This window comes from Catharus ustulatus, chromosome 4 (assembly GCF_009819885.2).
Source record: "Catharus ustulatus isolate bCatUst1 chromosome 4, bCatUst1.pri.v2, whole genome shotgun sequence".
Classification (NCBI taxonomy): Eukaryota; Metazoa; Chordata; class Aves; order Passeriformes; family Turdidae; genus Catharus; species Catharus ustulatus.
In genome coordinates this window covers 12,821,396-12,834,167 of record NC_046224.1, presented here as the reverse complement: position 1 = coordinate 12,834,167, position 12,772 = coordinate 12,821,396, and the positions used below count along the sequence as shown (strand labels likewise).

Below are 12,772 nucleotides of genomic sequence, written 5' to 3'. Positions count from 1 at the left end.
TCTCTATTTTACATTTCTTCAGTTACAGCAGCAGGACAGCTACAGACTTTGTACCTGAAACTTCAACAGTGAATAATGTTCTCAGGATACAAAAATTGTATTAAATTATTTTCAATTATTTGAGAATCTACTTATATAAGAAACTTACCAAATATCACCTTTAGGAAGAAGCAATTGTTGATAGTGAGGGGGCAAATGCTTTGCCCACTGAAAGAATGCACCATAAGATAAAGAGAAATTGAAGCAGGAAGTATCTCCCTTTTTATGTAATGCCTTAACTTCTTTAAACAACTGATAATCATTTGCCTAATGCTGTTGCCTTTGCATAATTCTTGATGATTTCTGTGTGTTTGGGAGGTGTATATTTGAGAGTTAACTAATCAGAGTCACTTTTGGCCTCAAGTACCAAGATCATTTCCATACAGAACAGTGGGTTGAAAAATTGCATCTGCTTCAGTGATGACTGTCCTACACAAACACTGACTGGGTTGTGAAACCAGAGAAGTTATTCAGCTGTGTATGTCTGAAACACCACTCTTATCTTTAATGTTGCCAAAGTAGCAAGATGATTGATTGGCCAGTGGTCCTCATTCACTGAGGAGTTGTCTTGCTTTACTGCTGAGGTGATTAATTCCACACTCTTGCTAGAATCTGGGGTCCTTCCACAGATTTCTAGCCTGAGAAGTTGTAATTATGCTTTTTAAAGAAACTGCATTTAATAGCCACTACTAAACAGAACAGTTATATAAGCAGGCTACATACTAAAATTATGTAATTACACATCTAATGTTTCCTGACTTCGAGATTACCATATTACATGGGGGAGAAAAAGAAATAGTTTTTGTGCATATTTTCTTAGGCTTAAAACCAGAGCAAAACTCAAGCCTTACCCAATCTGCTATCACATCAGGTCACACTGACATAACACGTTCAAACATAAAGCTGGAGCCCTCAGACACATTAAGTTAATGTTTTCTCTACAGCAAACTGTGTAGCAACAGCCTTAACTTCCAGATAGCCACATCTGGAGTGGGGGAGAGAAACGCGCACCCTGACAGTGAATTGTATGACTGCTTTCTAAAGCAGGAAACAGCAAGACCTGGGATTCTAAGTTCAATTTTAAATTCCTTACAAGAATACTTCCAGGAATTGCAGGTACCTTTCCATGTATTCTCTCTCTCTATTCCTCCAGCTCCAGTTTCTTCTGCTTTTCTCATCTCCCACCCATCATTTCTCAGCCTATCCTGCACTACTGTGTATTTATAAAAATGCCATATACCCCTTTTATTTTTCTCTTTGACTTGAAACAGACACATTTTTTAAATTATATTTTTAATATAACAGATTGCCTAGCAAAGTCTCTGTGACTTTCTAAGCCAACAAAGCAATGGGTCAAATTCAGCTCTGGGTTATCTCCCACAAATTCACTGGACTAATGCTAAGGAGGAATTTGGCTCTAAAACTTTTGTTAGAAGAAGTTGATTACATTCTCAAGTCATTTACCAATTAAAATTTTTAAGTCATTCAGTAACATGGGGAGTGCAACAGCACAAGCAAACATCTGAACGTGAAGCAGATTAAACAAGCAGCCGCCAAGGACAATAAACTAATAAAGAAATGTGGATGCCTTTGACTTAGGCCAGACAGACATTTATTGGAAGCCAAGATTAGTAAGCCTTACCACTTAGAGTTACATGATCATCTTTGGAGGCACTCTGTGTTTCTTTTAACTGGATCTCTGAGCTCACATCCACTTTTCTTCCAGAGAGCTCTAAATAGGCTTTGAGAGATGCAGGTACCTTGACTGTAATTGAACCTGGTATAAATTTAAATGAAAGCTAGTTAGTTTAACCCTGAGATCAAAGCACTAAATAGTCCATTATTTCACTAACTTGAACCAAATGATCATTTGGTTGTGCTTGGTTGGATTTTTAAAAAAAGTCTTCAGAAAGAGTAACCTCTCTTTTCATCGCTGAAAGGATAAATGAAGGTATCTTCATTTATCATAAACAGAGTATGTCACACACAGAAAACGGTATCACAGTATTTCCTTCACAGACATAAAAATAAATAGTGACACACACTACTGGAAATGTCTTTCCATGGAGGATCTTATTACAGGAATGATCAAGGGAAGCAAGTATAATAGATCTCACAAGTATTGTGACTTTAAGTTCATCTTCTAGTTGCATATTAGCATTCCTGAGCAAGGACAGGGCATCAGACTTGACAAATAACCCAGTCACTGCGTGGCACATGATGAAAGAATTGCTCCTCTGGCAGGATGAGACGCTGCTCACTTACTGCGAACACTGGTGATTCTTTATTGCTTAGGGCCAGCTGTTCACATCCTCCAACAGACACAGTCTCCAAACTGACTAACCACTTTAGACTATACATCACTAAAATGTAAACTAGTAGTAAAATCACAGCTTTGGTGGCCTGAACAATTCCACTTTGAGATTATCATCAGAAATTCTGACTTCTGCTTCCCCTAAATATGTGCATCTGTGCCTCAGACCAAAGGCAGACACTGAGCATCCAACCTGCCCACATTAGTCATCTTTTGAATAATTCAGTCACAAAGTTTGAAAGCTCTCTTTTACACATTAGATCAAAAACCTGAAAAATTCAGAATATGCTTCCTCCTTTTTATGTGCTTCTTAGTTTTTGGTCAATTTCAATATTCACTTTAGAAAAACACAAACCGGTTTCATGACACACATCCCAGAAGCTTAAGCAGAACATGGTAAGAATAACAGCTAAGTAGCTCCAAAAAGCAACCCTAGCTAAGCAATTTAGACCCAGCAGAAATCACTTGCCTGTGACAGTTCAGATGAACAAATAACTTCCAGTATAATTTAGGCCTGCATTTTGCTGGATACACAAAACTTTAGAATAAGAAAGGGAAAAGGTCTTCATCTTTAGGTCTTCTTTGGAGAGTTGCTCAGTGATGAATCATAAAACCTGACACACATGCAGCTCGTTTATCACAAAAGGGACTTTTTTCTACACTGCAGCTGTCAGCAGTTATTCTGAATTTACAGGGTAAACAAACAGAACTTCAACTTTGCCTTTACTAAACTGTACTGCCAGAAGAGATGTCAGAAAATATTTTGAAAATAACATTAATTAGCTTTTATTAAATACATTCCTCTTTTGTCTAGCACAAAGAGACATTAACTTAACAAAATAAGTGATACAAAGGTAACAAAGAAATAAGATAAAAATAAATTTCTTTGCATTAATGAAACTAAAATAGATTGTACAGAAAGACTCACAGATTATTTCAATTCATTGACACCATCAGTTCCATTTCGAGTAACCATTGGGTTTTAACAGGGCACAGGCATTGTCTCCCAGGAGACAGAAGCGGACCAAATACCTGCTCATTTAAACCACCTCAAGTGCCTGATATGACATTAAAGTCAAGTATAAAAATGCTGTAGTGTGTTTTGGTTTGATTTTTTTATTGTATTTTGGGTTTTTTGGTGTTTTGGTTTGGTTTTTTTCCCCCCAAACTAAGATTAACAAGATGTATTCAGGGCTCTGTACTTTACAGTATCATATCTTCTATGAATTCAACTTCAGGTGTGAGCTTTTAACTAAGAAGAGAAATTTTAGTGAATAAATAGGAGAGAAAATGAAGGAAAAATGGTGATGTAAGGCTCTCCCATCTTTTTCTGCCTTCACATTTTCATAGTAGGACACTTCAGTCAGAAGGCAAGAAAAAAAAATGGATGTCTGTCAGCTATCACTGAATATACAGCATCATGGAGAAATCTGTGCTCAAGGCAAAGGAACACTGTAACCCTAATCAACTCTGCAAAACTCTGCTGGGTATATTGCCAGGACAGAAAACAAAAAACACTGAAAAACACAAACACTTTTAATCCATCTTAAGTATTCTTGTCCCTTACAGAGCTTATTGTACTTCAAGTACAGTAATTTCACGACTATAAGGCGCACCCTTTTGACTAAAATTTTGGCCTGAACCCAGAAGTGCGCCTTATAGTCCGGTGCGCCTTATATGATCTACAAAGTCACGAAATTTGCCGACTCCCGGAGGTGCGCCTTATAATCCGGTACGCCTTATGGTCGTGAAATTACTGTATTTATAGGCATCTTCCAATAATGATGAAAAAAAAAAGTAAAATAACCAACAATCACATACTATTTTTTACAGACAGATAAAAAATCCCCAAACAAACCCTCATCTCCTTTTCTTTTACATCAAAATCTGCCACGAAAAAAATATTTTCTTTGCTAACCTTTCTTGGATTTCAGATCCACTTTTCTTAATTGACTGACATAAACATCTATTGTCCCATGATACGTAGAAGCTTTTAGACTTCCATCTGATGAATCTAAAAAAGAAAAGAAAAGAACTTGTGTATCATTCACTCTTTTAAACTAATAATTTGCTAGAATTTTTCTTTATACCTCAAACTGATTTTTATCAATTCTTCTGTGTTTGAGAAGTATCATAGTAATTTATAGAATGTCAGCCTTCACCTAGAATAACAGGTTTCTGAAAAAAAGGCATCTCCCCAGTCCAGAACTGGGGCACACTCTGGTCCTCAGGCTGTAGCTCTGCAGTTGTTCTACAACATCTACAAGGGCCCAACTGCAGCGCACATCTTTCTACAGCAATGCCTTTATCTTTGTTGAAAATCAAGCACAAGACTTGAACGCTGAGATTTCTTTTAGTTTCCAAAAGAGTTCATTTGCTCCGACTCTATGCAGGGAAAACTTTACCCAGGAAAGCTACCCCATGCAAAAACCAAGCAGCTGCTCACTGCAACACCTTGTTACATAGAATAACTGAATACAGGCTTTGTAAAGTCACTACATCTGAATTATCAACAAATGTTTAATATGTGCAGGAAAACAGTATTTGTTCTATGCCCTGGAATAGGGAGGCCTACATTTTCTTTTATACCTCATTAACAGAAATTTATGATCATAAAGCTTGGCTAAGAAGCATTTTTACAAATAGAAAGTCTTTAAGAAGCTTTAATTGTACACTTGAGTAGTCTTTATTTACAATGCACTCCAATTTTAATTCATAGATTTCCACAATATTAAGTCCCAATGAGTTTACTTTAAAACTACTGAACAGGCTCATACCTAATAAAAATTCAAAAAAAATTAAAAAGAAACTCTAGAGGAGCATAAAAAAAATTATATTTGTACATGAGTAAAAGGCAGTACCTGAGAAGTATTTTTAGAGACAATACTAGAAATTAAAGTATTGGCAAGAAATCCTCAGATACTGATAGTGACTGGATTCTGAATAGCCCCAGAAAAAACCCAACAGTCAAACTGTTAGAAGTAGGCAAAATAAAATGAAACCTGAATGAAACTTCCCATTTTAAAAAGTAAAAGCATTAATGAGAGAATGAACTTGATTAATCACAACAAGGATGTCTCATATTAATATTTTATGCTTGCCATACAGTTTTAGGTCTAAGTAAACTCATCTGGAGCTTTTCTGATCCCAGGTTTCAAGCACAGATGCCAAAGATCAGTGCATTGCTTACAACAGCAAAACCAGAAAATAATCAGCTAAAGCTGGTTTCTTTGGAGAGAAAAGTAATTTAAAAAAAAGCAGATAATCCATACTTAGTCAGCTGAGAAACTGAGAAGGGCTTTGGCTTAAAAGAAAACATTAATAACGAGAACTGGATGTGAATGCTTCTGCCATCTCAAGACTTGTATCAAAGATCTGTTCGAAATCTGAAAAAAAATATTAACTCTTCATTAACAATGAAGAGTTTTGCTTGTTTAAGTGAAACTGAAAAATCTATTTTAATCAACCTTTTTAAAAGGTTGTTCATAATAGTTGGAAAGTCAAAGTCATTAGAACTGGAAAATCTGACATGCATGACCTTTTTAATGCACATTTTAAGCAGTGATCACTGTAAGTTTTCATGCAAAAGCTGTTTTTGCAGACATTCCCCATCAAATTTAGTAACAGCCAATTGCCAGCTCTCCCCATAATCTTGACAGAGATTAAGACACAATTTAAAATACAATTAAGAATTCCAAGAAACATGGAATTGTTCATCACTTCTGCAATGTCCATAAAGATGCTGTTTTATATTTGTGTCTCCAACTCTTAACAAATAAAGGGGAACAAAATGAAAATCGATTAAAAAAACCCCAGAGATGAGGAACAAAAAGTGCCCTAATCTAAATAATTTAATATTTTGAGTATGAAAAATGACCCTATACCAAGAAGCATAGGCTGATTTGATAAAATATGTAACAATGCAGACAATGAAGACAATACATATTTTATGGTTATGACAGCTCAAACCTAAGGCAATTTATTTTAAAATATATACCCAGTGTTAGCTCGTATGAATGTAAATACCTGAAGATAAAAATAAGGAAAAAATGTATAGTTTGAATTCAGAGTTTGCTAAGGACTGAGAGGGAAAAGCTTTTCTCCAAGTTTCAAGGGGGAGAACAAGGACAAAGCCTGTTACTAGAAATTGAACAGATGGTCACTCTTGAGCAGCTTTAGCTGTTTAAGAATTTACTGGTACTAGAGAAAGAATATGGAAAAAAAAAAAAAAAAGGGCACAGTGAAGCAAGATGTTCTTGGCAAGGACAAAAGGCTTTGTTAAGTTTTCATAAAACTAAAAATAAAACTTAAGTCATGTAACTTGAGAAAGACTGCACAAAAAGATCAGTGAAAGGCCTACAAAGGTGACATTTCATATCACTTTTCCCTTCACTTTATCAGCCAAGCACTATAGAAAGGATTAAACACAAATGATCTTTCCTTAAATCTAAGCAAAAACATACTTCTCCTAATAGCACCTAAAGACTGATCTTGTTCATGGTAAAATCAGTGACAAAATCAACCTCCATAGGAACACAAAACATTTATTATTATTTGATTACAGACTGGAGGAAGCATAAAATTCCAACATATCTGAAGCGTGATGAAGATTTAACTCCCACTCAGCTAGCTATCTAGTATTTCTTATTGATAGAAAACTGACAAGTACTCTTGGTTTAGTTCATTGTTCTAAAACTGTCATATGAAAACTAGTATAAGAAACTGAAATGTATTCACTAAATAGACTTCACTATTGTTTATTATTTAGAATTCACTACTGAAAAATCCTTAGCAGTCCTGACCATACTTACCACGGGGACCTGGTGAACAAATTATTTAATACACAAAGCAAAGAAATCTCTCATGAAAACAATTCCTTTCCTAACTAAATTATCCAGTCTAGCCTTTTACCTCTTAATGATCTATTTTCTACCCCAATTTTCAGTTCTATCCATTGGTTGTAAAGGCCATAGTCTCTTTTTGATAAATTACTCTGCTCCAAAAAAACCCAAACAACCAAACCACCTGGCTTGTCTCGTTTGGAGAAAAGGAAGCTGGGGGTGACCTCACTGCTCTCTGCAGCTTCCTGACGATGGGAAGGGCACAAGGAGGTGCTGAGCTTTTCTCCCTGGTGTCCAGCAAAAAGTTGCATGGGAATGGTTCTCTTTTAGGAAGCATGTTTTAAAGAAAGAGTGGTCAAACATTGGAACAGGGTTCTCAGAGAGGTGCTTGTGCCCCAAGCCTGTCAGCGTTCAAGAGCCCCTAAACAAGACACTTCCACCCTTGGCCAGGAAGTTGTTCTGGATGATCACTGCAGGTCCCTTCCAGCTGAAACAAGGGATAAGGCCTTGAGGAAGCTGGTTGAGTAGGAGCTGTTCTCACATTTTTACAGTTGAAAGTCTGGCTCTTAAAAGTCTTTTACCTTTAGAAAAATCCATAAAAATAACAGGGATGTTTAATACTCTTTAGGAAAAGATGAAGTCTAACTAGTGCTGTCAGAATTGAAATTCGAAAAATAAAGTTTCTTGAACTGTAAGATGTGTCTTAATGCTTAAGCTGAGCCTAGTTAGTTAAGGAAAATAATCATCATCTGTTGATGGAAAAAGCTGCTTAAAAAACCTTTATTTAACCACTCTTCATACCCTATGAGTTTATTTAAGAGAAGGAAAAACAGCCTAGCAAGTTGAATTTAATTCTGTGGTTTAATGACTAATGCATAAGAATGTGTCTTGCATTCATTTTCCAGGAATGTTAATATAGAGCTCTTAGAGACATAAGAAAAGTTGTTAATGTTAACGGTCCCTGAACAATTCTTAGAGGTTGTTCCTGAAATATGCTTAGTGAGTGACTACAGTTAACACCATCAGCAGAAATATTCAAGATTTGGGCCTGAGGAAATCTTGCTGCATTCAAAAAATACACTGAGCCCTATCTATGATTCTGTTACTTCAATTTTCTGTCATACCAATAATTAGAATTTGAGTTTCTGACTTTGGAGTTTGTGTGCTAAAAAATGCACTGATAGCTCTGAGCTATCCTGTCATACCAATGCCCAGGTTCCCAAAAAAAGTTTTATGAGCCATTTTCATTTCTGAAGGGAAAACTATTAGGATAATAGTTTGAAAACACTGAAATTATCACAAGCCTTCCCATCACCTTCCCAAATAAATAGCACATCAGTGATTAGCTTCTTGATATAAAAATTAAACATAGCTAATCACTGATAGCAATAAATGTAAGACAGAGAACTACATTAAAGGCATAAGTACATTTGATGTAGATTTAAGAATTTTCTTGTGTCCTTTTATCCCATCTTTATCTCCAAGATGACACCTAGACTCAGTCTAATTTGCGCCAAGTCAAGCAATTACTGGGTATCAAGTGAGATTATGTGCCTTATCCAACCACAAAAGGCTGAGTTTGAAAAGGGTCATATTCAGCCACACTTACCAGTGCTACTCCTGAAAAGGTAGCAAAAACATCAATGTGAAATCACCTCCTTTTTACTTTCCCTGTGAATATTTAGCTTTTAGAAAGGAGAAGGGAAGAAAAAGAGAGAGAGAAGGAAGAACTTACCTACTGAGATACTCCCTGTTTTGGTCTGTAGGTTGGTATTACCTATAATGAAAAGGGGAAAAATGTTAAAAACATTATTGAAACATAATATGTATTTATTTTTGATATTGCTACTTTACAAGCAAAAGTCTCAACACATGTGGGTAACAATTATGTGATTCCAGACAAGAAAAACATTGAGTAAAGTCAAAGACACCACCTGGATTTGAGGGAGAAAAAAACATAAAGAGGCATGTGCAAGGCTAATGCACAATACTGTCTTATTTTATTTCAGGCAATTTTTTGTTAATTGTTCTGGTGCCTGTAATAGACTGTGGATGATTTAAGTTCAAACACATGTATAACACAAGCAGTTACTATTTTCCTCTTTTATATATATATATATATCATATCTCTGCTGGAAGGAATCGTGTGTCATCTGCAAAGGCTACTTCCTGGACCACTGAACATTTCCTACTTATGTGCATGACAACCCCTTGTCAACATTTCCATTGGCTTCAGTCAGAGTATGTTGGGCAAAGTGGAGAAGATCAAACAAAGTGGGTAAGGCACAAAATGCAGAATGATCTTCTACTGAACTTGCCTCAAATAAACAGCCACAGGTGTTCCAGCCTTAAAATTTCAAAATGCTTATTCTGCCCTTTCACCTATAACATCAAGAGACTCTGGAAGGATGACAGACGTAATAAAAGAGGCATCTACTCCACTAACAGTCTAACTAAATTGTAGGAATTTCTACAGTTCCATGTATAAATGTGTCACAGAAAATACTTTAAATTAAAAACTAAACCACACCATGTCATCTCTGCCATTCTCTCATCCTCCCAAGAGAAAGACAGAATGAAGAAAAAGGTTGATCACAGAAACTGACTACAGTTCAGTAATACACAGTAATAATTTTCAGATCTTTCAGAAGATGTTTTAAAAATTGCAAATGGATTAAGCTCTACCTTATCTTGTGTAATTACATAGTAGTAAACAACCATTGGGGCAGAGTGCATTCCACTGTATATGACCTGTATTTTTCTTAGTGGTTCATGGGCTGAGAGCTAGAAAAGCAGCCTATCATCAAGTCTTAAACTCATCTTTTCAAGCACATAGTGTACAAAACACTTTGGAGTTCTGAAAATCAGAGCAGAAACAAAAGCATTTTTCAATGACCTTGAAAGACATTTGGCTTCACTCTTTGCTGTTTTTAAAAGGCATGCTATAATTATCCCACCCCTTTCCTCGTTTTATCAAGACTGGCCCCTAGTTTGGTACAACCTACAAAAAGACCTAGGGTTTTGTTAGCTGGCAGCTCCCATGGAGCAGCTGAAGGTAGATTATATATTCTGTCATCATATAGTCCCTGGGTCTGTTCTTTGTCTTTCTGGGGGTTTTCTTTGCTGTTCTGATAAGATCCGTGAAAAATATTCAACATGTAGAAATCAAATTCCTTTTAGACATTTATATGGCAGAACCACCAATGCTGTGCCATGTCAACACAGCACACTGGTGTGAAAAGCTCACTTCAAACATCTAGCTAGAACAAGAGCTGCTTCTGAAGCAGACAGGAATGTCCTGCACTGTCTATAGACATTGCACTTTTGGTCACGTACCTGTTCTCTGAAGGCCAACACTTAACTTAGGATTTTTAAGTTAGGCAAATATTTCTTGGGCATATCAAGGGCAAAGAGTGAAAGATCAAACTAATGGTAATTAAACCAAACCAAATAATTATTACAACCGATTTCAGTATTGTAATGCAATACTATGCTATCCAAAACATAATAATTTTATCAGAATATCAAGAGCAATGCCTTAGTGTTTTTGGGGTTTGTTGCTTCTGAAAAAAGAGTTTCTATCATCTACAATCTTTGTTTCTTCAATGAACATCATAAAATTTCAAATTACAGTACTGCAGTCAGGATCACTATAGGAGCAGGGGCAAAAGACGGCTTTTGGGATGCAAAGCAACGCTTTATGTTGTGTTATTCATATTCCTTCAATTTGTTCTGGAGGCTCTCAACAAGCCAGGATTATTTCAATGCACAAAAAAGGAAAACAAACCAATATGTAACTTTTTACCACTTCAGAAATTAATTTTATTTTCACTTCTTTATAGACATGTCTAATTTAGTCTGATGAAATTCTAAAATGCAAAGTTACAATTCCACTCTATGTACAGTGAAATCCAGAAATGCAGCTGAAATGTATGGAACACACTTTGGTATATGAAGAGGTGAAAGGTATGGAACACACTTTGATATATGAAGAGGTATATCTATTTTCTGGAGGGATTATAGAATGCCTAGCTCAAGCTTTGGACTGCACTATCTTTGGAAGATGGCAGATACTCTGTCTTGTTCAAGTCATTGACAAGGCAATGTTCACCCTTTCCTGTATACATATTATAACATAATAGTCTCAATAACCTTGTTTTCCAGTGTGATTCTTTTAGATAATTGAATGGTTACTAGACTATGGCAGAAGAAAAGGTCAAGAGCAAATATAAAGTCCATCACAGGCTTTACTGATGTAAAGCAGTAGAACCTGAGTGCTGACTGTTTACAAGGAAGCTTCACAGGTGAGGACCTGGGCATCTTGATGGGCATCTCCAGTGGGAGTGAGTACACAAAGTCAGCTGCACACTGAGCTGTATGATCAGGAGTACAGACAGCTGGGAGGCTGCACTTAAATATTGTGTCCAGTTTTGTGCTTTCAAGTCAAGAAAGACACTGGTGTACTTAGCTAAGGCCAGAGAAGGCTTCTGAGAAGATCAGGGACCCAGACCAAGCTACAGGGCTCTGAGAGCATCTGTTTGTTTTGCTTTAAAAGGAGAAGGTGTCTTCTTGTGGCCTTCAACTACCTAATGGGAACATAGAGAGAAAAAAAACATTCTTCTCATAGTGATGCAGCAAGGAGGAAGAAGTAGCAATAATGGATACAAATTGCAATGGAAATTATGATGAACAAAAGGTTTTCTGCCCACCAGAAGAATAATTCAGGAGTGGACCAAGATGTCCAGAAAGGTCACACAGTCTCTGGACTTGAAAATAGTCAAAGCTCAACTAGACCAGGCCTTGAGCAAGCTTGGTGTAACTGAGCCCACGTTAAACATTAGTTGGGAAGGAACTGGATATCCAGTCCAAATGTAATTTACATTTGTAAAATAAATTAATAGTTAATGCAACTCAACCCAAGACTTTGGAACCTGCAAAACAGTGGTTTCCTGCTCCTCCCATGTGCCTCTTGGTAGAGAGGGCTCACTGTAATGTTATTGTCTCTTAGATAAAGAAACTTCTCAGGATCAAATTTCTTTTTCAGGTGTCAACTCAAAAGCTTAATAGCAACTGATATCTCTAATCCTGTTACATAAGCTGCTGAAAATTACCCAAAGCTAACTGCTTTTCAAAACAATGCATTACTCATTTGCCACTGGAGCATGAAGCATGCAAATAAGCAGTTGTGAAAGTTTGAGCTGTACCAATGTTGTGACTGTACAGACTAAGTTTTAACCACAAAATGTGTCTCAGACAGGTTTGTTAAGTCTGTGCTGCCCTAACTTAAACTCTCCCAGTGCAAAACCAATGAAATCCAGCTTAGTTTTGTGCAGGATGTGCTGATTTGATGCCATCTATAGTGTCAGCTGTAGGGTAATGGTGACTTCAGTTGCACAAGACACAATCTGTCCAGGTGTTTGCAGACAAAACTATTGCAACTGAGCTACCTCATCAGCAAAAATCAGAAGTGAAAGTAACCTTTTTTCTTCTAGCAGAAATTTGTAGCAGGAGTTATCTTGTCTGCTAATATACGTTTGTATGTGTACTTCAAAAGCCTTTGCTCTTACTATGAAAACAT

General features: G+C 36.5%; 1 protein-coding gene across 1 annotated transcript in view; it reads right to left on the bottom strand.

Moving 5' to 3' along the window:
* The window catches only part of FAM185A (family with sequence similarity 185 member A), a 38,116-nt gene that overhangs the window by 10,296 nt on the left and 15,048 nt on the right, over window positions 1–12,772 (bottom strand). The window contains exons 5-7 of the mRNA XM_033058739.1: window positions 8,930–8,971; window positions 4,272–4,367; window positions 1,682–1,816 (exon numbers count right to left, since the gene is read on the bottom strand). Coding sequence (XP_032914630.1) covers window positions 1,682–1,816; window positions 4,272–4,367; window positions 8,930–8,971 — 273 coding nt within the window. The remainder of the gene's footprint in view (window positions 1–1,681; window positions 1,817–4,271; window positions 4,368–8,929; window positions 8,972–12,772) is intronic.